The 22877-nt window shown below is 36.8% G+C and overlaps 1 protein-coding gene across 2 annotated transcripts; it reads right to left on the bottom strand.

Annotated features, from left to right (window-relative positions):
• Nucleotides 1-5048: 5048 nt before the first annotated feature.
• On the bottom strand, nucleotides 5049-22148 carry LOC134528082 (elongin-C). Of its 2 annotated transcripts, none has more exons than XM_063361333.1 (4): nucleotides 22028-22148; nucleotides 21754-21806; nucleotides 8543-8733; nucleotides 5049-6030 (listed from the first exon to the last, which is right to left on the bottom strand). In XM_063361333.1, the coding sequence occupies exons 2-4, from the start codon at nucleotides 21778-21780 to the stop codon at nucleotides 5889-5891; spliced, it is 360 nt and encodes a 119-aa protein (XP_063217403.1). In that variant the 5' UTR covers nucleotides 21781-21806; nucleotides 22028-22148; the 3' UTR covers nucleotides 5049-5888. The 2 variants fall into 2 exon arrangements, with proteins under 2 accessions (XP_063217403.1, XP_063217402.1); XM_063361332.1 differs by having other exon boundaries at nucleotides 21955-22084.
• Between the last annotated feature and the right edge of the window lie 729 nt (nucleotides 22149-22877).

Raw genomic sequence — 22877 nt, 5'->3', positions numbered from 1 at the left:
AGCATTTTCATTTCAACAAAAAAAATTTAGCATTCAAATTTAGCTTAACGTAAGGCAGCTGAATATCTAACAGTTAGAATCTTCAGCTGTCATTAACAATAGTTCAGTAACAAGAGTACTAGTGACAACTTTACACTGAATTAAATTTAACACCTCTAACATTACTAGAAAAAATACTTAACATGCAAACAAATTACGTAAGATAACAAACAAATTTAAGTCGCTAATGCCAACGATGTCCCTGCGGACTCCGCGCAAACGTAGTCCAAGATGTAGGCAACGACTGGACCTCCTCGAACAAAAAAAAAAACATAAGCTCACAAAAGCTTTCAAGCTTACTGGGGAATGCAAACCCACGTGTAAATCAAACAAACAAGATAACGGCCGTAAAGGAGCGAAACAATAAAGTCAACAAACAAGTGCCTTGATGCCTAATAGTTCAACGTAGCCACCCAGGAATGCCTACCATACAAAACTTACGTTACGCTTCGGAGACTTGGTTAAAAACAAACATAGAGCAGGCAAAGCTATCATGAGTGTGATAAAAATGACTGAACTCGGGGGCTGCCCTTGGCCGTGCAATTCAATCACCCAGGGCCCCGCGCACGTGTATATTTAATTTATTTTTGTTTGCCTAGTGTTCTGTTAAAAATATGGACATTAATGGAAAACAGGAAAACTACATTTTTATCTTGTAACTTAATTGTTCGTCAATACCTATTTCAATTCGTGATTTTATTTTAAAAAAATAACTTTATAATGATTGTGTTGCCTTGTACTATAATGATGTGATTATACCGTAAATTTGATAGGTATTGTGCATTTATAAAAGTGACCCCAAGTATAATTTATCAGCAAAGAATATGAAAATATTCTAGGAAAACTGAGCACAACCATTGACAAAATTTAAGTTCCAAATTAGGTTAAAATGTTAGAGAGTAAAATGTTCAAATTTTCCGGCGGAGGGTCTCCAAAAATGTAATTAGCCCAGGGCTCTGCCAAGTCTATGGACACTTCTGACTGAACTCGTTTACTTTACTAAGGTAATCACACTCGTGCCCAAAGGCAAGTAAAACAAAGCAAATTTAACGACGAACGACACAGTCGAACGAGCAGTAAAACCAAACCGAAATTTTCATGGGAGTGGGGCAGAAAGAAAAATTTATAAAATAAATAGCTCAAACTAAAATGCACTTACATTTCGCAAGCCGCCCTCGTGCTATAACATCCAAACTTTTCAGTAAATTTAAATATTATGCTGAATGCTGCCAGGTCAAGGTCTACTCAAAGAACCAGCTCATCACATAAAACTCGTTAACATCACCTTAAAATTAACATAGTGCGTAGGCGTGGAAGAAGAAAGGGAGGGATTTAGGAGGGGAAGTGTCTCTCGGCCAGGCGAAGCTCGCTGAGGCAAGATGGGCGATTCATATTTTGCAGTCCCCTTGGGAGTGATCCCGACTCTTTGGGGAGAAGGTGCCTGCCGTCCGAGGTGTCAAGAGCTGTTGCCGGCTCTAGTATCCAACAGGATCATGGTTGCGAATATATAGCCCCCGCGCACCAATGGCAACTCACTACCTCTTAGTGGTAACGAGGGTGTTGATCAAAGCGAGATCTGCCGAGGAGGTTTTCGACCCTCGACATCCTCAGAAGTGGGAAAGAGGTATCTAGTGAGGTGGAAAAGCCCTCTCCGCAGGCAACGGCAAATTGTTCTGAAACTTTACCTGCGGGGTCAGCACTCAGACTGTCGGGTCCCAAACACCTTAGCTCACCATGTAGGACTAATGGCGTAATGGTAAAGACTAGTCTGGTTGCGCTGTGGAAAAGGACACACCTGGAAGTGAAAGAACGCTGTAAGCTCGGGGCCACCAGAGCCGGTGGAGTATCCGAGAGGCTGGCCCTATGTGATTACTTCCCAAGGCGTCTCCTGCATCCTGAACCAAGGCAGTTAACATACTAGATTACAGGCTAACAGATCATTTAAGCACACAAGTGCATTAAAAATCTAGGCAGTAGTACGAGCCTACTGGCCCAGGTTGCATTGTGTGGATCGCACTGGCAATTGGAGGCCCCCACTCAAATAAAGAGTGGACGCAGTGAGCTGCGAAATAGCTCCAGTGCTAGCATGGACAGCTAGTAGAGGTTGGATGCACTTCAGCCAGGCAAGGGCTCTCTGAGCAGCTGAGGGGGTTCCAAAGATGTGGTAGACTTGGTCAAGCAACTTTTGATACTCTTGGAATGTAGTATTCCTTGGGTAAACCACAGTTTAGCCGAATGGTTTAGCCGAATGGTTAAGGGGGAATGGGGTGGCAATAGCTGGGATGGGTTTCCTCAGCCTCTCACTGTATCTCCTCCTCAAACACCAAGTTGCCTCGAAATGGCGTATCCATTTCCCTGTAGCTCTAGGGAGCTCGTGATGGTGGTAACCCTGCCCTCTTTTTTATTGAGATAAAATTGAGTTCTATTTTTTTGGAATACAGTCTCTTAAGACTATAAAAATTGGAAACTTTATAAGCAACAGCAGTTGGTATAACTGCACTGTAATTACTGCCAAAATAGTCCACAATAGCATTCATGCACGCAAATGCATGAATAAAAAGATGAATTTGGCATTTGCAAGCTTACAGCACTTGTTTTATACTAGCAATATCATGTCATGGCATAAACACTGTTTGGAATACAATAAATGTTTTTTAATGATATGAACCATTATTCAATATTAAAATTACAAATATTAAATTAAAAGTACAAATATAATTTGTATTTATAAGTAGCCTTTTCTTTTATCATGAGAAATTTATTTTTGCATGGTGTACGCACATTGTAAAAATTCACTCTCATAATTTTTCATAGCGTGCCTAAAGAATTATAACTTAAATAAAAACTTTGAATGCCTGTACATCCAACAAATAGCTAAACACATCTGAAAATCATCATTATAAACTGACAGTACCATCACAGGACACACATTTTGTTCCCTTCAGAATAACGCAAGGTGGCCACTGTTTGACAAAATCTTTCAATATTATGTTTGTTTTTATAAACTTACCAAAGTCAATGTTCAAGCCACTTATTTGTGTCAGCTGTATCAAGTAAATATCTCTGTCGTTTGCAAGACACTGGGTCACATAGGTATAACAGACCAATCACAATTGTGTCTGCAGTTGGTTTGAATTTGCCAGACCCTCAGAGCCAAGGAATACCACACCCCTGTAATTAATTTATTTTGTTTTGCCATCTTAAAATAAGCTTTACATAAAGCTATCACATTCTTCATATTTAAATGAGCTCTGATATAACTTGCTCCTTAAGTATTTATTGCTTAAAGACAAAAGTTGTACAGTAATGACATGAGGGAAATTATTTATATTAATAAAATAACTAGTTTTACGTAGTGCCAAGATGGTAAGGCCTAGAGCTGCAATATTTGTTATGTGAATTCTCCAGGCATGGTCAATTTGCACCTTCAAGACATTTTATTCTAAATTCGTTACATATATATATATTAATGATTTTTGACTTTTTCGCGATAGTCTCCATTGCAATGGCTATAGCTAGACAAAACTTTTGTTTTATTTTCAGGATAATTACATTTTTTTAACAGATTATAGAATATTACTGAACAAATACAATAATTAAATGTGCCATGATATGACATGAATATGATTTGTAATAAGCATGTCTAACTTTTTGGAAAAAAAATAAATAAAATAAATCTGTTAGATGTTAGATATTTCGCATTTTGAAAAATGTTCTTGGGTCATAATGACAATGTAAAAATAAGTAACTAATAACAGTTGCAAGATTAAAAAAGGTTAACTTATTCCAATCTCTTTGTATTAACTTGTGTACAAATGTAATGCTAAATATATTACTTTAACTGAATTTAATACTTATAAGATAAGATACTTATTTGTTATTTGAGTTAAGTTTTGAATGAAATATCAGATTAGTTTCATGATTTTAATGCATTTCAGTGCTTTGTGGTGTATTAACTTGAATTTCATGTTATGTGATGCATCGACATGCTTCTCAGTGTAATTTTGGATTTATCGCTATTCACCATATAATCTTGTCCCTAGCTATTGCGAAGTTGATGCTTTATTCAATTTTGGAACTTAATCTAGTCTTCCTGTAATTATTATCTTTGCCATCATAATAATACAGTATTAGTTAAATAAACAAAACAAAAACATGAAATCCAGGTATTTTAAAAACTGTGGAATCCAAGATTACATCTTTGAATTATATTTCTTCTGGTTTACTTATTTCTAATTGTAACAATTTTTCTTCATGCCTGGTTTTAAATATTTTATTTTATTTTTTATGTTGGTTTGAGGTGAGGCAGTGACGTACCCACGAGGATAGGCATGTATAATAAGTGGTGCAAGAGTGTTCTGCCTGGAGACTTCCATAGTGAAGCACAAGTACATCAGCTAGTATCAGCTAGTGTTTTTATTTTTTTTTTTTTTTAATTCAACATTATTAGTAAGTCTTATAATGTTACAATACACAAACTGAACAAACAATTTTTAGATGATTTACCTTTATTTAAAAATATATGATTTACAATTATTTTTAAATCAAGCTTTATCCAAAGTAACTGTGATGGTGAACTCAAGAAATCACTGTGAAAAAAATATATATACTTGAAAAAAATTATCTTTTAATATTGTTATAAAATTTATCTAATAATTAATAACAATCATTTACAAATTAAGTTACAAATTTGCAAAAATTACATAAGCAAGTCCATACAGTACTTTACAATACTTCTTACCAAAACCTTTAAAATATTTTCATGTTATTTTGAAGATACTATTAGTCCAATGAATGCCAATGAAACAATTGAACACAATCCAATTGCTAAAATGTATGATACCCTTATTCTAAATCATGCCAGTTAAAAAGTACAGGTTCACAAATACCCGAGTATAACCTCATACGACTAGAATATATGTTTTTACGAGTACCATAATGTGCAACTGAAATATCAGTGGAAACTACCTACTTAATATTTACCCAAGTTTAAATTAAATAACAACTTGTCTCTTTGCTTAGATTTTTATTTTCCTTTACACAATAGTGAATTAATAACCATTCTAAATGTGAGAACACAGCTGCACATTTCTTTCATTAAAATACAAAAATTGTGGTAGCACATAAATTCAATTAACATAAATTTAAGCATAAGACTAAGCTACCAAAATCGAAATGTAATAGAAAACAGACTAATGTTTTTATTTTCTTATTTTTTATTTTCCATGAATGCATGCCGTTGGAGCCACAAAAATGTTAAGGACAATGTTTCAACCAAAAAACTGACTGCAGTGCTACTACATCACAACAACTTATGTATTCTACACACTTCCTGCCTTGCAATCCCACAAAACATTTTAATGTGGATCTACAGTTTATGATGCTAGACAGATAAATTCATATTATGTTTAAAAAAAACTTTGCAATTCAATGTTTATAACATACACACTGTTAATCCAGAGTACCTTTATTCATTGTAGGATTAAAATTTTCCTAGCTGAATACAATGCATACTTAGCACATTCAAATTTCAATAAAACAAAATTTCCTCTCTTTATTATACAACTGCAAAAGGAACTTAGTAACATAAAACAATTAAAAGTCAAACAGATCAAAAAAATATTATATGATAGTCAACCTCAAATCCTCTTTGCTAGTAATAAAGCAACAGGTTCTTATCACCAATCAGTTATACGTGCCTGCTGTTAAAATCAATCTCATCAATTCCTCAACTTAATGATTGCACTGATCAGCATTGATTACTTTAACAATACAGTTATAAGTTACTGGTACTCAGTGCAAAGAATATTGAAGAGGAAAGAGGAATACCCATCTTCGCCCAGAAGATATTAACAATCCAGGAAGTTGGCCGCCATGAGCAGTTCCAAGGCAATCTCTGGAGCGATCGGGAAGTCTGGGATCTCTGTCGAACTGTTGGTGTAACGCACTTTGTAGGTGAAGTACATGCATACTTTCTGCAGCACATGAGACCTGCAAGTAACAGACATCACAAGTCAGGATGTCTATTTTTTCAATGTCTTATCATGATATCACATAAATTGACATAAATTACTTTCATATTTGCCCCATGGCGAAGTAATTGGTTTTCCCCCAAGTGTACATTATGAGTGTCTGTCAAAACAAGTGTACGGTATGAATGTCTATCATGCACTCAAGTTTTGAGAGTTTTTAAGCGGTTCAAAGAGGGACAAGAAGAGATTGAAGATGACCCACGTTCACAGGAATCCTCAACAACAACAACGGTCGAAGCCATTAAAAAAATTAGAGATTTAATCAGATAAAAAACATCAGTTTAGTATTTGTGCCGTTGCTGAGATTGTAAGAATCGACGAAGAAACAGTTAGGCTAAATTTACATAAACATTTTAACATAAGAAAAGTTTGTTCAAAAATGGTGCCCAAGAACCTTACGCTTAAACAAAACTAGACTTATTGAATGAACAATTGTGCGGACACTATGAAAATCATCAAAAAGGACCCTAAATTTCTTGAAAATGAATAATGAAAAATCGAGTAATGAATCGTAGTTTTTCACTTACAATCCGGAAACAAAGCACCAATCAATGCACTGGAAGAGTCCCAATTCACCAAGACTGAAGTAGAATCGAATGTCGAAATCAAAATTCAAAGCAATGATAATTGTATTTTTTGACATCAATGGGGATAATGTACGTGAATTGGGTGCCTGAAGATCAAACTGTGAATAAGGAATATTATCTTGAAGTCCTATCCACGCTCCGTGAACGAGCACGAAGAAAGCGACCTGAATTGTGGAAAAACAAGTCATGGATTCTTCATTAGGACAATGGACCGGCCCATACTGCATTGATTGTCACTTCTTTTTATTAGTCAATAATGGGATCCTTATGTTGGAACATCCAACCTACTCACCAGATTTTGCTCCATGGGACTTCTTTCTGTTTCCAAAAGTGAAATCTGTACTGAAAGAAATGAAACTGGAGATAGCTGAAGCCGTGAAAGAAAAAGCGACAGAGACCATGAACATACTTTCAGAAGATAACTTCAAACACTGCTGTAGAAAATTCACATGGAGCAGTGTAAAGACGTATGTAGAGGGTAGTATGTTGAAGGGGATAGCGTTAAATTTGTGAAGTTGTAAAAATAAAGAATGTTATAGCCTTCATCCGGTTTTTATTTAGCCAAACTTCGTATTGTCAAGTTCTCTGTATTTTCCAGGTTTTAATGACTTTCTTGAAATCTCTCCTTTTTTCCAGATTTTTCCTGTCTGCGGAAACCATGATAATCTTTGTCAGAAAGTTAAGTAATTGAAGCTCATGGCTGGTGTTTTAATTATCTTTGTCTTGTGATATTTTCTGTCAAAATTGACTATGTTGATCCTCAAGTACACAACATTGCCATACGTATGAAGAGTTCAAAATGATAATTGTGTAGAATTTGGTCGCCACAACCTTAGTCTTGGGGTTGAGTGGTCAGATCACTCGCCCCACAGAAAGGTTATCTGGGTTTGATTCCTGATAGGTTCACACTTGGCATTTTCGCAAATGCAATATTCAGCAGATATGGCCAACAGCCGGTGTGTTGTCTAAGGGCACTATAACCCTGCCAAACTCATTCTCTCAATGCTCCATCATCATCTTATCACAGTTTCAACGTTTCGACAACCTCTATGTTGGTTAACAATGGGTGATGGATGGGACATGACAATGATGGGTGGCCGAACTATATGCGAGGACATATAAGTAATGCACATGTCAATTTTTAGGCAGGGAAATAATTAGTAAAAATTAAATTATTTACTAAAAAGGGAACTAGAAGGTGATTTGCCTGGAGCCAATGCAAGATATCATGATTTCACATACATGAAGCATTCGTCAGTCACCGGTAAAAAGGCTATCGTGAAAAATTGCAAGGGATATGGTTAGGAAGTTTTGGAGCATCCACCCTACAGTTCTGACCTGGCACCCTCCGATTTTCATCTGTTTGGACCCTGAAGAAGTTGCTCAGCGGTGAGAAGTGTGACTCCGAAGATGAACTAAAACGAGCCATGCATATGTGGCTCTTCTCGCAGCCGCAAAAATCTCTGTGACCGAGATTTTCAAACTGATCTATTGTTGGGATAAATGCCTCAACTTACATGGAAGTTATATGGAAAAATAATAAATGGGTAATACATTCATTTCTGTTACATATTGTCATTAATTGCTTTTTTCCTTTTCCATTATGTGTGTTACTTATTGATAAGCCCTCGTAGATTGCAGATATCTCCTGGCTATTATAAGGTATCATAAATCAAATCTGTCTTAGTAGAAAAAATTACCTGATCATCACAAAAAGGACATTTCCCTGCTTACTCAACTTCCAGAGAATTACAGGTTTTCTCTGTGGCTTTTTAATTCCCCGGCTTACTCAGCTTTCAATTATTTTTCCCTGCATGCAGCGACCCCACACCTTGAAGCGGCACGCGAGCACCACGCCTTGTCGCCAAGAACAACAGAACTTACGGGATCTCCCTGAAGTTCACTTCGTTGGTCTCGTTCTCCGCGAACTGGCCCGGGCCGCTCAGCATCGCCTTGATGGTGCCGGACGTGAGTGCGTGCTCCCGCTTCACGATGAACTCGTGGCCGTCTGACGAGATTAGCTTCACGTACATGGCGTCCGGGCCTTCGCAGCCCCCGTACACCTTCTCCTCATCCTGCAGGCACGCACAAACACATCATCTCGGAGCAGAGACGTGCCTATTGTTCTTAGAGTACAGAGAAAAAATTAAATTTAGACATCTTTAACTATATTTATAGCAGTGCAAAATTTTGAATGATATACAGCAGAGTCCTGCCAATACAGACAAGATGGGACCAAACCCTGTCCTGACCAACACAAGTTCGGATTAACCGGACTTTGCCTTAAAATCCACCTTCTACAAGTTTCAGATGGGTAAAATATAAAAATATTGTTTGTTTTTTTCGATAAATATAATTTCTCCTCAAGTTTAATTTTAGTTCTGATACTGTACTGTACACATAGAATTAGTTTTTAACCTACAAATACTCAATTATTTTAAAATGGATGTCCGGTCTAGTGGGATTCGAATCAGCGGGACTCTACTGTAACATGGACATTTCTGTAGTGAAGGTTTGAAATGATTAAAAAAATTACTAGATAATCATTATAAAAATATAAAATTTGTTACAAAAAATAGTCTTGTGCAATGTTTTTATTAATGAGAGTGTTTTTATGATGTTTTATTTCAAATTTTAATGCAAATTTGAATGTGGGGAATGAAAGAGGGGGGGTGGAAGGTAGACATACTTGCCCCCCTAGCCCACCCTGTTAGCATGGCCTTGTCTCAAGCACTCAACCAGGCCTATGTGCAACTTGAAATATACTATAATAATGTACACTATGTGTATGGGTGGGCGAAACTATATATTTCAATTCAAAGCAAACTTAAAGCTAATAATGCAAAATAAAATATTAAGGCGAATAACATCTATAATCAATTTTTTTTCACAACTACTATAAAAGACATGAGTATAAAATCAACATTATTAAGAGCTAATGTAAGATTAAAAATGACTTTTGTTATTTTAGTACACACAGGCCTATCTTAACCACAACTATTATTTGGGTATTTTGTTGACAAAAAAATTATCTCTAATTTGCACAAAATCTATAGAGAAAAGATGAATTTTCGACCTTAAAAAATAACCCAAATCAAACATTTTGAAACTTCTATTTTGAAAACCACAATATGAAAAAATATGCTGTCCTAATACGCCACCGATAAACTGTTGCTTAGCTGGGAGAATTAATGAAATATGAAATTCAGCAAATAAGGAATTGTGTCATATCATTATTTTTACTCATAGTACATAATAAAAGATGAAAGTGTGTATTGAAAGTCGGAACTTTGAAGCCAATATTTTCGATCACACAGTTGCAATATAATTTGTGATTTAAGCAGTAACACACATTTTGCATCTAAAATGTTTCTTATGGCTCCTAAAGAGCCTAAAATAGCCTAAAGAGCCTTAGATGCGGGGGGGAAAAAAATCAACAATTGGAACTGTAGGTTGTGGAAAGTGAAGATAGTCTGCTTGATGGGCTGTCTATTGACGCAGCCCGGTTAAGGACAGTATTCCACATGCAGGCTGATGTGAAAAAATAGAGATAACAACATAAGTGGTGAATAAGTACATATGATCCAGCAGATGCTGACTACAAAAACTTGTATTGAAAGAAAGGGATGAAATGGAAGAAAATAAGAGCAACTTTTAACGTGTAACACCTACTTGTATTAAAAACTATTTTATAATTGACATGTTCACCAACAAAGCTGTGTCATTGTACAGAAGTATCGTCATAGTGTCACTCCCTATTGGCAGGTCATTGTGTTTCAACTCTATGTGTATCCCGTTAAGGTAGTTCGTATTCTCTTAATTGCAATCCTTTGCAAAAAAAAAAAAAAAGTACAACCACCTGACTTCCGTACAAGATCTGCACGAGCTCTTCCTCCGAGTCAACTGACATCTCATCCATCAGGCTCTTAGATAGCCTGTCAAGTCAAGTGGAGTAACGAGCTGAACCACAGGAGGAATGAACATCCCCCCGAAGCAAACCAGCAACCACACGGGAGAATGTGGCGAGGCAGGAGACGCCCAGAATGGCAGGCGCGCTGGCGCCAACCGCTGAGAGGATAAAGTTAGGGAGAACCGGCAAGTCTTGTCATTCGCAGCCAATCCATCGCTCATCAAAGCCACTGTAATATGGCCCTTTGACATCATGAGATAAACACAGTGTCGCAACATTACTAGAGACAATATTTTATGGTTCCATTCTTATCGCCAATTTAGTTTTTATTGTTTTAATTTTTTATGAACTCTGTTTATTCACAAAGATAGCACCAATTTCCGACAAATACAACATTTTCTTGTTAAATGATAACTTTAGAAAAACAGCATCTTTTAGACTGATAAATGAACTAGGCTACTGGAAACAATGCAAATAAATCAGCAAGTATATGTGCATTTGATAAATGTAAAATGTCATCATGTAAAAATCAGTTACTAATAACATTTGAAATATCAAAATATGTATATATATATATACAATTTTTTTCCAATCTATTTAGTACATACATTTTGGTACTAACTCCATCCTAAATAATCTACATTCAATGAATTTAATATATTAAAAGATTACATTTTTTAAATCTGTTATGAGTTTTGATTAAATATTTGTTGCATTTTTGGTGCTTTAAGGTGTATTTTGGTGTTGTATGGTGACATGCTTTTCGGTGTTATCACAATGCACATTTAATCTTGTCCCTAACCGTTACATCTAAATTACAATCAAAATATAAAATCAAGAGGAATATCTTTCAAGGCACTCAACCATGAGCTGCAGGTACAGACTATCACTAATGAAATGGCAACATTTATGACCCAATTTTATTCATATCAAAATGTACTTCAATGACACAATCCTAAAAATTAATATTTAATCAAATTTTTGTTACGTATTATTAGTTTTGGTTTCATCAAACCTCCTTGGAAATAAATAGCATCAAATTTTGTTACACCTAGAAAAAAATTCTCATCAGTAAACAAAACCCTATTCTCTTGACGTCAGCCGGAGCTTCGCCCCACGAGCCTGATCATCCTCCGTTCCCTTTCCCACCACCTTTCCTACCCGGCATTTGTATCGTGACGTACGTAGCCGTGTGAAATTCAAACTGCGCGCCACGAACTACAGCAAGAGGGCGCTTAGCTGCAGTGCGCCGCACCCCTATATGTATTAATAATTATTGTAATCCTTTTCTTTTCGCCCCAAAATACTGTCACGACGGCTATGCATGTGAGTGTCATTTGTTTAATTAATTTATGATGTTTTGGTAGTAAAATACATGCAAGCACGGACAAGGACGCTCCCTAGCGGGCGACGGAGGAACTAGCATACAACTTTATTTAAACTATTTTCTACCACATAAGTAAAATTACAGACGGTCTGGTCATGGATGTGATGTGCTAATTTTCATTAAGAGTTTATGTTATTTTCCATAATAACCCGGGGCACGCAATAGCTTAGATGTTAACGGTAATTGTGTTCGGCGCGAAGGGCGCCATGTTGCCTGCCGCAAGCCCTTGTCTCAGCACAGTCTCCTTCTTCAGCCGGCCGAGAGCGGACGTTTCTGCAGACACCCCGAGGACATCACTGTTGTTTCACCGATAAGTAGTTCTGTTAAGTAATTTATTCAAATAATTTTCATTCTATCCTCGGGGCCTCTCTCGGTCGGAGAGACTGTTGAATTAATAATTCTTTACTCTCCGGAGTATTTAGTCATCCGTGTAAGAAGTAACTACTTGAGGCGACCACGTGCGTGGTTCGCCTCCTCACCTAAATCGATTCGTGCCTCGGGCGTTTTATAACAGTATCAAGGAAGGATTGTATAAGGGCGTGTAACGTGAGTAAATAAAACCAACTTAATTGAGTCACGTGTCTTTGTGTTCGGGGGGGCCACGTGGGTCCTTAACCAGTCAGCGGCGTGTGGGACGCCCTAAGAGCCCACTGCGGTTAATTAGAAGCGTGCCCGACGCTGAGAGCGGGCTCGGTTAGGAACAGGTGTTGCATTAAAAATCAGGAGGGCTAATATCTCACCGCATACGGACCACGTAACGCCCTGAGTAAGAGTATCGAGCCGGGTCCACGTGGTGGCGCCCATTATTTCCACCAGTAATTTGAACCTTAACACTGTTACGCCCTCACTCTCAATTGCCTCTGTTCTTTACACTGTTAGAAATAGTAAATGTAGGATAGGATCAAAACTACATACTTTTTCAGGAAATAATCTAACAACATAATGTATAAATACTTCAAATTCCTATCTTGTAGAATATTAGTGCAAGTCAATTAATATAGAAAAGCTTCTTATTTTTACTTGTTTAGCAACTTAGCTCCTGTGATTTACATGTAAAGAAGGGTAAACTTATGGGTATCACTCATCATAGGCAGTTTACTGCTAGAACCCTGAAGATGGTGTCTGCAATGTGAGCAGAAACATCGATGATGAGTAACATCCAAACCCAACTCAATTCCAGAAAATTACTGTCTATAAGATCATCACTTCACATCGTACGGTTGATAGACATTGGCTTGAGAACATATGACCACCCAAAGTGTAACGAGCCTCAAACCAATTTGATACTGACTCTGTACTGAGATTGAGTAATCGTGTACATGATGCTTCAATGATCATGGTAAACAAAGACTCAAAAAAGCTAGGTACAGGATGTCTACACAAATCTGTAATAAAATTTCTCTGACTTTTACCTGAACAAATTTCAAATTTTTCTACCTTGTTTTTTTTTTATAATTATTAGGTATACCTATTCTGGAATTATTTTTTAATAAAGTAATAAAATCAAGCCTCAGATATCAACAAAGATGTCCTAATTCTCTTTCTAGGTACTTTAATACTTTTTTTATATTTAACTTAGCTAGTAGAAACCAACCATTAACCAAACCTTTGTATACATGGCACCATATCTCCTAGAAACATAACCTCAACTACGATAGCAAAACTCTTGCAATGTCACACACTGTTAACCGGTATTATGCAGAAATTCCACAAGATTACAATAGTAATACTTAATTTGACATTAGAATTATATAACAAATATGGGAATTATAACAGAACCTTGTTTATGCCATTTTATGTGTTTGACTATGCACTAAAACACCATCTCAAAGTATGCTTTCACAATCTAGGGAATGGGTAGACTGAAGCATGGACATTTCCTCCTCAAATCACTATCACTGGGCAATTTCCATTACTTCTGGGTTAATAGTGGTTTCATTGTAATTCACACATCTGAGGATGGGCATGTTAGAGGAGCTACATTAAAATACAAATGAACATTTTAAGCTGTTAAGCATTATTTTACACAGTTGCCAATTGTGTGCATTTTCCACACTGGGTACCTATGTTTTTGTAGTATGTCTAGGTGATCATAACGCAAGTGAAAGGTTGGTTATGTTAGGTTAGTTAGGTACATTAACAAAACTCAATAATACCAGAAGAGGGAGCTGCACATTCAAAAAAGACAAAACTCAGAAATATTACTTTTTTAGTTACTGACTTTTTCTCATCATTCTGTAAAATAGCATTGTGATGTGCTAAATAAGTTTTGGTAGTTTACCACATTAACCATCGGTTGGGTTAGGTTAGCTACATTAAAAATACTTTAAAATGTGTGAACATTTGGTTAGATTATCTACATTTAAAATACCATAAAATAGTCTGGACTGTTGATAAGGTTAGCAACGTTTAAAATAGGTAATTCCTAACCAACTGTTAACACTATTTGACAGTATTTTAAATGTACCTGTATTTTTGAAGTAGCTAAACTAACATAAACCATTAGAATTGTAAACTAACTAGACTACTGGTAAACCATTTGCAATAACACATTGTCATTTTAAAAAATTTTAAAAAAATATCACGAACGTAAAAAAAAAATCATTTTCAAATATTTATGTGTTTTTGTTTAAGCTGTACTTTAATTAGATGATTATCACCCTCAGTTTGAAAATTAACTACTTTTAAGAAACATTCAAACCCTGTAAAATATTCAGAGATGCAGACTTGATGGATGAATCACTCAGCTAACAGCATGCCGGTAGACCCGGCCTCTCCTATCACTATCATGAGAAAAATTCTGCTCTTGTCAGTGAACAGGACAGACCGCCATTGCTCGATGCTCCAATTGATGTGTGCCCGAGCAAATTAGAGTCACAATTGGCGATGACGTGCAGTCAATTTTGGGCCTCTTACGGGCCATCCTGGAGTAAGATTGGCTTTCTTCAAGCGTCTTCTGACTGTCCATTGACTAACAGCTACTCCTTGAACTTGTTTCAGCTCCAGTGTCAAATTGATGCCTGTGAGATGGTGATTATGCAGTGAAGTTGACACAATAAAGCAATCGTCCCTCTCAGATGTGAACTGGTACCGGCTAGTATGTGGTCTCAGAATGAAGGTACCAGTTTAATTGAAACCTTCTGAATACTCTTGAGACAGCAGTTTATCTCAAGGTCAGTTGATGAGCAATTTCTCGTTCAGTGCAGCCTTCTTGCAACAAAGCAAAAACCTGTGAGGCTTCTTCTGGCATAGTATTCATGGTTTTGCCAAAACATGAAACTTGCAGAGATGTGTTCAGGTCAACGTCTGATAAACGACTGATGAGAAATATCTGTCAAATTGGGATTATATAGGCGACTGCGGCGCACTACTCGTGGTTACTGACAGAATGCATTCTGCTAAGCTTACGTTCTGATTATGTCAATTTGAAAAATATTGTACAGATTTTAATGATAAATGAGTCCCTGTAAAGATAAAAGATTACACTGTAAAAAATAAAATGTTAAGTGAAAATCTGAAAAGCATTTTTAAAAAATACTCCTTTTTGTGCGCACTGGATGGGTGAGACAATTTAGTTGCATACGAGTGTAGTTCAATATATATGTTGTGTTACTGTCTGTAAATAAGCTTATCTTAGGAAAAATTCAGAATCGTGATTGAATTGTTTGGATGTGATTTTCAACAACTGCAATGTTATTTTGCAAATATCTAAACAAACAAATATAAACTCTACAGGCATGTATTCTTGTATCAATTGACTGGCGGGTAAATTTCTAGTCGCTGCTTTTCCGTAAAAATTTAATTAAATTACTTCTTTTTTTTTTTTTCCTTTAACACAACAGACCTTTCTCTTTGACCTTAAAAGAAATACAAGTGCATCAAGTGTTTATGTTCTCTCTTTTGAATATATAAATTTGTAGTGTCTTGAAGTGTCATGTGTTATGCTTGCCTACTGTGGCTGCGCTATTTACTGCATGGAACCCCTCGGCTAGTTCCTTTACCAACAGTATGAGGCAGTCTTGACTCTGGAGCCTGTCCAGACCCATCACATGGTTCCACGCTCCTCAAAACAGTTCTCTCATGCAGTGATTAGTTCTGCATTCAGTTCTTATGATAGTTTTAATATCAACTCACAATCAATGCCGCAGCAACCCATGTTTATAGTCTCCGTTTGCAGTGTCTGTGATAACTGGACAATTAAACAAGCCAAAATATGAAAGTGTCCGTGTACATCATTCTTGGTACAGCAGTCTTGTGTTTGAGACCAACCACGTACGCTCGCTGTCCTGCCACTGTCCTTCAATTTCCCTCTTGCTCCACTAACTGTGACTCTGCACACAGCTTTCCAAAAACGCAGTTTGGCACCCATCCGAGCTAGTTCTTTTTTACAAAAAGCAGTAAAGTGACACCTGTATAACGCTCATCTTCAAAGTCAAAAATATTTTGATAGCTGTATAATTACAAACACATTCAACTGCTTATTTTATGTTATTTTACGTTAAAATACAATTGGATATGTTACACAGAACAATTGCTCCCGGGAACATTGTTAATCAAAGTTTTATACATATTTAGATAATCAAATATATTTTGGTATTTATACAGCTTGCATTACTAACAAAACCAATTCCTTTCTTTAGTTTAATATTATATTTCAAAATACAATTAGATACACAAAAAGGAACAATTACCACATGTGGTTTATTATTTGTTGAAATGACAAAAAACCAAACTTAACAGAACCAAATATACCAACTACAAAACAAAATAGTAGATAAGTTACAAAGTAAAGAGTGAGAGAAACGGAAAGTTTGACTCGCATAGTCGTAAATGTATTATGTTGGGGTATTGTGATAACGGGTACAGGTTAGGTTATGGTGTCCGGAACTGAATAAGATAATTGTTGCAAGTAGTGTCAAATTTAATGAAACTAAAAATCAATTTCAGAAAGGGTATTGGGATCATGAATGGGAAGATGTGGGAAGTGAGAAAACCTCACAAGAGAATGAAAAACTAGTAGATTCACAAGGAGTTGTGGGAAGTGGTAATGATGTAGAGTCAGAGGGAGAACAGGAAAATTGTCAGGGATTTAGAGAATCAAGTGATGAGAAAATTGAGGTACGTGTGAGGAATGCTCCGGGGTACTTAAAGGATTATATTGTAAGTGGATTAAAGAAAGGAACCAGGTCTAAAGAAAGGAAAGTTCAGGAGGGGTTAGAGAAACCAGAAGTTTTAGTTACAGCATCCACTGTAGATAATGTAAACATGGCACTGAGTGCTATTGCTTTTTGTGAGGGACTTCCACAGAGTATGGAAGAACTGAAAGACTGAAGTGACAGAAATTGCTGGTTGAATGCCGTTAATGAGGAAGTGAAATCCTTAGTGGAAAGTGAGACATGGGAGGAGGTAAGACTACCAGAGGGAAAGAAAGCAATTAATAGTCTATGGGTGTTTACGGTGAAACATGACCAGAATGGGAACTTGGAACGGTACAAAGCTAGGTTAGTAGTTAAGGGATGTGCACAGTTGAAGGGTTTTGACTATAGTGACACTTATGCTCCTGTTGCGAGGCTCACTACAGTGAGAACCCTGTTCTGCTTGGCAAACCATCATGATTTACATGTCCATCAATTGGATGTTAAGAATGCCTTCCTTCATGGAGTATTGAAAGAAGAAATTTACATGTATCCACCAGATGGGGTACAAGTCAAGGATGGCATGGTTTTGAGGTTAAAGAAAACTTTGTATGGTTTAAAACAAGCACCAAAGGAATGGAACTCAAGGTTTGATCTGTATGTGAAGTCTCTTGGTTTTATACAGAGTCAAGCAGACAAATGTGTTTATACGTATAATGATAGTTGTGTTGTGTACTTGCGACTCTATGTTGATGATTTTTTAATTGCTAGTAGCTCACTTGATAAAATTGAAGTACTGAAAAGGCAATTCATGTCAGAATTTAAGATGAGAGATTTGAAAGAAGTTAAATACTTTCTAGGCATTAAAGTAGAGCGTGTAGATCAGACAATGTTTTTGAGCCAAACAAGTTACCTTGCAAAGTTGTTAAGTAAATTTCAAATGTAACATTGTAAGCTTGTGCAAACACCTTTAGAATTACAACCTATACAGGCTGTTACTAAAGAATCTATCATTCATGTGAAACCCTACAGGGAGTTGATAGGTAGCCTCATGTATGCATCTCTCATCACCCGACCTGATATTAGTGTTGCTGTAAATTTTTTCAGCCAGTTTCAGTCAAATACTACTGAGGTGCAATGGGTAGGCCTAAAGAGAGTGCTAAGGTACCTGAAAGGGACTTTGAATTAGGGACTGCGGTACAGAGGGAACAATCATGTACCATTGGTAGGGTTTGTTGATGCTGACACTGCCAATCGATCTGACAGAAAGTCTGTAACAGGTTTTTTGTTCGAAATGTATGGTGATGTTATTTGTTGGGCAACTAGGAAACAGAAAACAGTTGCTTTGTCTACAACTGAATCCGAGTTTGTTGCTCTCGCTTCAGCTACCTCAGAGCTTCTATGGCTGATGCAATTGTTGAAGGAGTTAGGTGTTGAGTGTAGCGGGCCAGTTACCATGTTTGAGGACAACCAATCCTGCATATGTGCTCTGGGAAATTGGGAACAGAAGCGTTTGAAACATATTGATGTTAAATACAACTTTGTGAAGGATCTGTGTCACAACAATGTAATTTCTGTAAGGTATGTACCATCAGAGGATCAGAAAGCAGATATTTTGACCAAAGGATTGGCAAACAATCCATTTGCAAGGCATCGGAAGAACTTGGGAATGAGTGTAGTAAACTGAAAAAAAAAAAAAAAAAAAATATGTACTGTTTATGATGAATTGAGGAGGGGTGTTGAAATGACAATTTATCTACTATTTTGTTTTGTAGTTGGTATATTTGGTTCTGTTAAGTTTGGTTTTTTGTCACATGCTTTTTGATATGTGTGTTTTGTTTTTTCTTTTTGGTTTTAACGAACAAGCTGGAGAGTGTGTAGTGTGAATGTAAGTGTGCAGTAATAAAGTATTCAGATCAAGATAAAGGAATCATGTTACTTTCACTAAACTGCTACCAGCCTAAATGTTATCAGGTTATGGGCCCAGGTGGTAGTAGGCAGTGGAAAGGACAGTTGGAATAGTGAATACTGAAGAGAGGTTATCTCAGCACGTGTCGGCAGACACAGTCTGCACAGTCGGCAGAATGGAAGAAGAGAAATTTAGAATACCATTGTTTGATGGGACCAACTTTGACGACTGGAAGTTTCGAATGGAAGTGTTCCTGGATGAAAAGGAAGTGCTCGATCATTTAGGGAAGCCTTTGGATGAATGGAAGGGTCCATGTACTGTGGTAGATGGAGATGATCAAGATGTTAAAAGTTCTAAGGAAAAAGGATTTTTGGAAGTAATACGTAAAGATAAGAAGTGTAAAAACTTTATTATTCAAAGGATACACAACAGCCAATTGGAACACGTGAAAGGCAAGCCTACTGCATATGATGTGTGGACCAGTCTACTGTAACGTTTTGAGAAGAAAGGGGTAACCAGCAGGATGATTCTAAACAAAAAACTACATACGCTCAAGTACAGACCATCTGTTGAAACATTCAGTGAATACTGCTTGAAATTTGATAAATTGGTTCGAGAGTTGAAGACTACAGGTGAAAAGTTGGATGAAGAGGGAATTGTTATAAAATTTTTATTAACAATGCCTGAAGAGTTGGAAGGAGTTGTGTCAGGTCTACAAACACTTGGTGCTGGTAATTTATCTCTTGAGTTTGTTAAACAGAGATTAGAAGAAGATGAAACTGCTCGTAAGGAGAGGAAAGGAAATAAAACTCGACATGATTTTCAACCCGTGGCATTCTCAGGAACAAGGTATGTTCCTGGAACTGGTCCTAGACCAGGAAGCAGTGGATCTTTTGGGAATACTAATTTGAAACCAAATTTCCTTAAAAGTGTCATAACTGTGGGATTACAGGGCATAAGAGATATGAATGTAATAAACCAGGAGGAGGAATGCACAGAAGAGTTGCGTCATCTGGAAGAGGAACAAGAGGAAATGGAACTCCACAAAGGAATGCACACCTTGTAAAGAAAGAAGATAAGCGTGAAGAACCTGTGTATAGTTTTGTAGTGTCGACAAATGGGTGTTGTGCATCACAAGATGGCCAGAGTGGAGAAGAGGTTTGGGTGCTTGATTCAGGAGCAACAGATCATCTCGTAATGGCAAAAACTCCTGTAGCAAACCGAAGAAAAATAAGTTCACCAGTTTCAATAGGTGTGGCCAAATCAAAAGTTTTCTTAATTGCAAAAGAGATGGGTGATGTATTGGCTGAAACACAAGTAAGTGGAGAACTCAGGAAGTTTATAATTAAAGATGCTTTGTTAGTAGAAAATCTAAATTATAATCTGTTGTCTGTTTCTAGGTTAGAAAGCAAAGGGTTTAGAGTGCTATTTGACAAGGGTAAATGTACTATTGTTGCTGGCAAGAGAGTTGTTATGGTTGGAAACAGAGAAGGAAATTTGTATAAAATATGTGTAAATGTACATAAGTATGAAAATCAAGTTAATACGTGTTCAGTAAAGGGTACTGGTAAATTGTGGCATGCAAGGCTCGGTCATATTGGTAATCAAAATTTGCATAAGCTTTCAAAGATGGTTAATGATATTGATAAGATTGAGGAGGAAACTGACATGTGTTCAATCAGTATTGAAGGGAAACCGACTGCAGGGTCCCATAATCAGACTAGGGAAAGAGCAAAGAGGCCTTTGGAGAGAATTCACAGTGACTTATGTAGTCCAATATCACCTAGCTCCCATGATGGGAAGAAATATATTTTAACCTTTATTGATGACTATACTCATTTCACTGTTGCATTCGGGTTGAGGTCCAAAGATGAAGTATTACATTATATTAAATTATACGAGGCTATGGCTTCATCTAGATTCTCGCAAAAAATATGCTGCTTCAGGTGTGATAATGGAAGGGAATACGTTACTCATGAGGTAAATACCTTGTTTGAAGAAAAGGGTATAAAGTATGAGTTGACTATTCCTAGGGTTCCAGAACAAAATGGGGTAGCTGAACGCATGAATCGTACTATCCTGGACAAGGCGCAGTGCATGATGCTTGGTTCTAAACTAAATAAAAGTTTTTGGTTAGAAGCAGTTTTAACCGCTGTGTATTTGATTAATAGGAGTCCTACCACAGCCTTGTCAGATGGAGAACTACCGGCTGAATTATGGTATGGGAGAAAGCCTGATCTCAATAAATTGCGAGTGTTTGGCTGCATAGCATTATTATTAAGGAAAATAGCTGTTTTCATGACCACATTTATAAAGACAAATTTATTAAGGTAGCCTGATTGACTAATTGTTACACTTGCGATTGGGCTTCCGCCCTGTGTGGTAACGTGGCCGCCACCATGAGTGAGTCCTTACTGTGCTTTCAAACAGTTGCCTCATTAATGACAGGGACCTTAAAATCACAACCCGTCAGAAAGTGACAAGTTGCCTCATTAATGACAGGGACCTTAAAATAACAACCTGTCGTATACTGACAAGTGTCAAATGATAATACTTGCAGAAATAGTGGGGTAAAATAAATAACAAACGATGAGAATATTGATATTAAAATAGCCCCCGGGTGGAAAAAAAATTTGCAAGTGTATATTTTAAATCTTAATCTTAATCAGTACAGCCAAAATTAGGTCTACCATACCAAGCAATAACTTTTAAACAAAATGAGATTTGTAGTAAGCGTAATTTTTGATTGCATACCTTTTTATCATCTGCCATATCAGACATTTTCTCCTCCAATCGCGTTTAGCAAACTGTAAAATATCACATAAACAGGGTAAATAAGTGCATAATCACGCTGCTTATTAGATATACGTGACGTCATTCTAACATTTGTCCCGAAACCCAACAAATCCATTATTACTAAAATATAATATTAAAATCAATTCTACTACCAATTACCTTTAAGTTTAATCTAATAGTCTAATACAAATCACAGTTCATGTTACAAATTAAGGTTATTTTCTTTACTTACAAAAAAATATTTGTTTTCAAGGTTTTTAGGTCGACTGTAATCGTTCAAAGAAGCAAAAGCTTAGGAAGGTAATGTTTTAGTAAAATAAAAACAGAATCACATCTACCAAGCACAATTATAAGTATCCCGCCATCTTAAATTTGATAATTTGTTGTTATGTATTATATATTCAAATAACTTCATTAACTTTAGCACGAAAAGACACAAAGATATATTATTTTCTGATTATTTAACTGGTTATATATGTATGTATTTTCTGTGTAACTGATGTGTGTGAATGAATATATATACATATACACACATAGCCCAATTGCACAAATATATGAGAATATGACATAGGTAAAGAAGGATTGCTACATAAAAACACAAATATTTACAGATTTATGTGTTTCGGTATTTAAAAATTCTCATTTCACTTAAAAAGACCCTTTTTTAGCCTACAGATGTGCTTATTTGGCTACAACTCGTATCAATATGACACCGGTCCGGCTGCCTCCCCGTTAAAGCTATCAGGTTTTTGCGGAATGGGTCCCGAGGTTTGGGTTCGGCCAAGTGGCGGGAGGCAGGGACGTGTCCGTAGAGGTGATCCTTGGGCTCTTTAGGCCACCCAAGACGCCTTACACTACAAATGATACACTCCGCTACGTGAAGTGTGGTTTTTATTACACATCAACCTTTACACGGTGCTATCCATCCCCTGGCCGCGACTGTTCGGGGTTAGAGAGCTTTGCGCGTGTACGGCTGTTCGGTGATGACACCGCTTATAATGGAGAGAGGGGGAGTTTGATAACAGTACGTGGCGGACGTTGCTGCTGTGATGGCGCTAGGCTCGCGACGGCTGCTAAGACCT

This window comes from Bacillus rossius, chromosome 1 (genome assembly GCF_032445375.1).
Source record: "Bacillus rossius redtenbacheri isolate Brsri chromosome 1, Brsri_v3, whole genome shotgun sequence".
In the NCBI taxonomy this organism is placed as follows: domain Eukaryota; kingdom Metazoa; phylum Arthropoda; class Insecta; order Phasmatodea; family Bacillidae; genus Bacillus; species Bacillus rossius.
The sequence above is the reverse complement of the archived record's forward strand: the minus strand, read 5'-3'. Positions and strand labels throughout refer to the sequence as shown.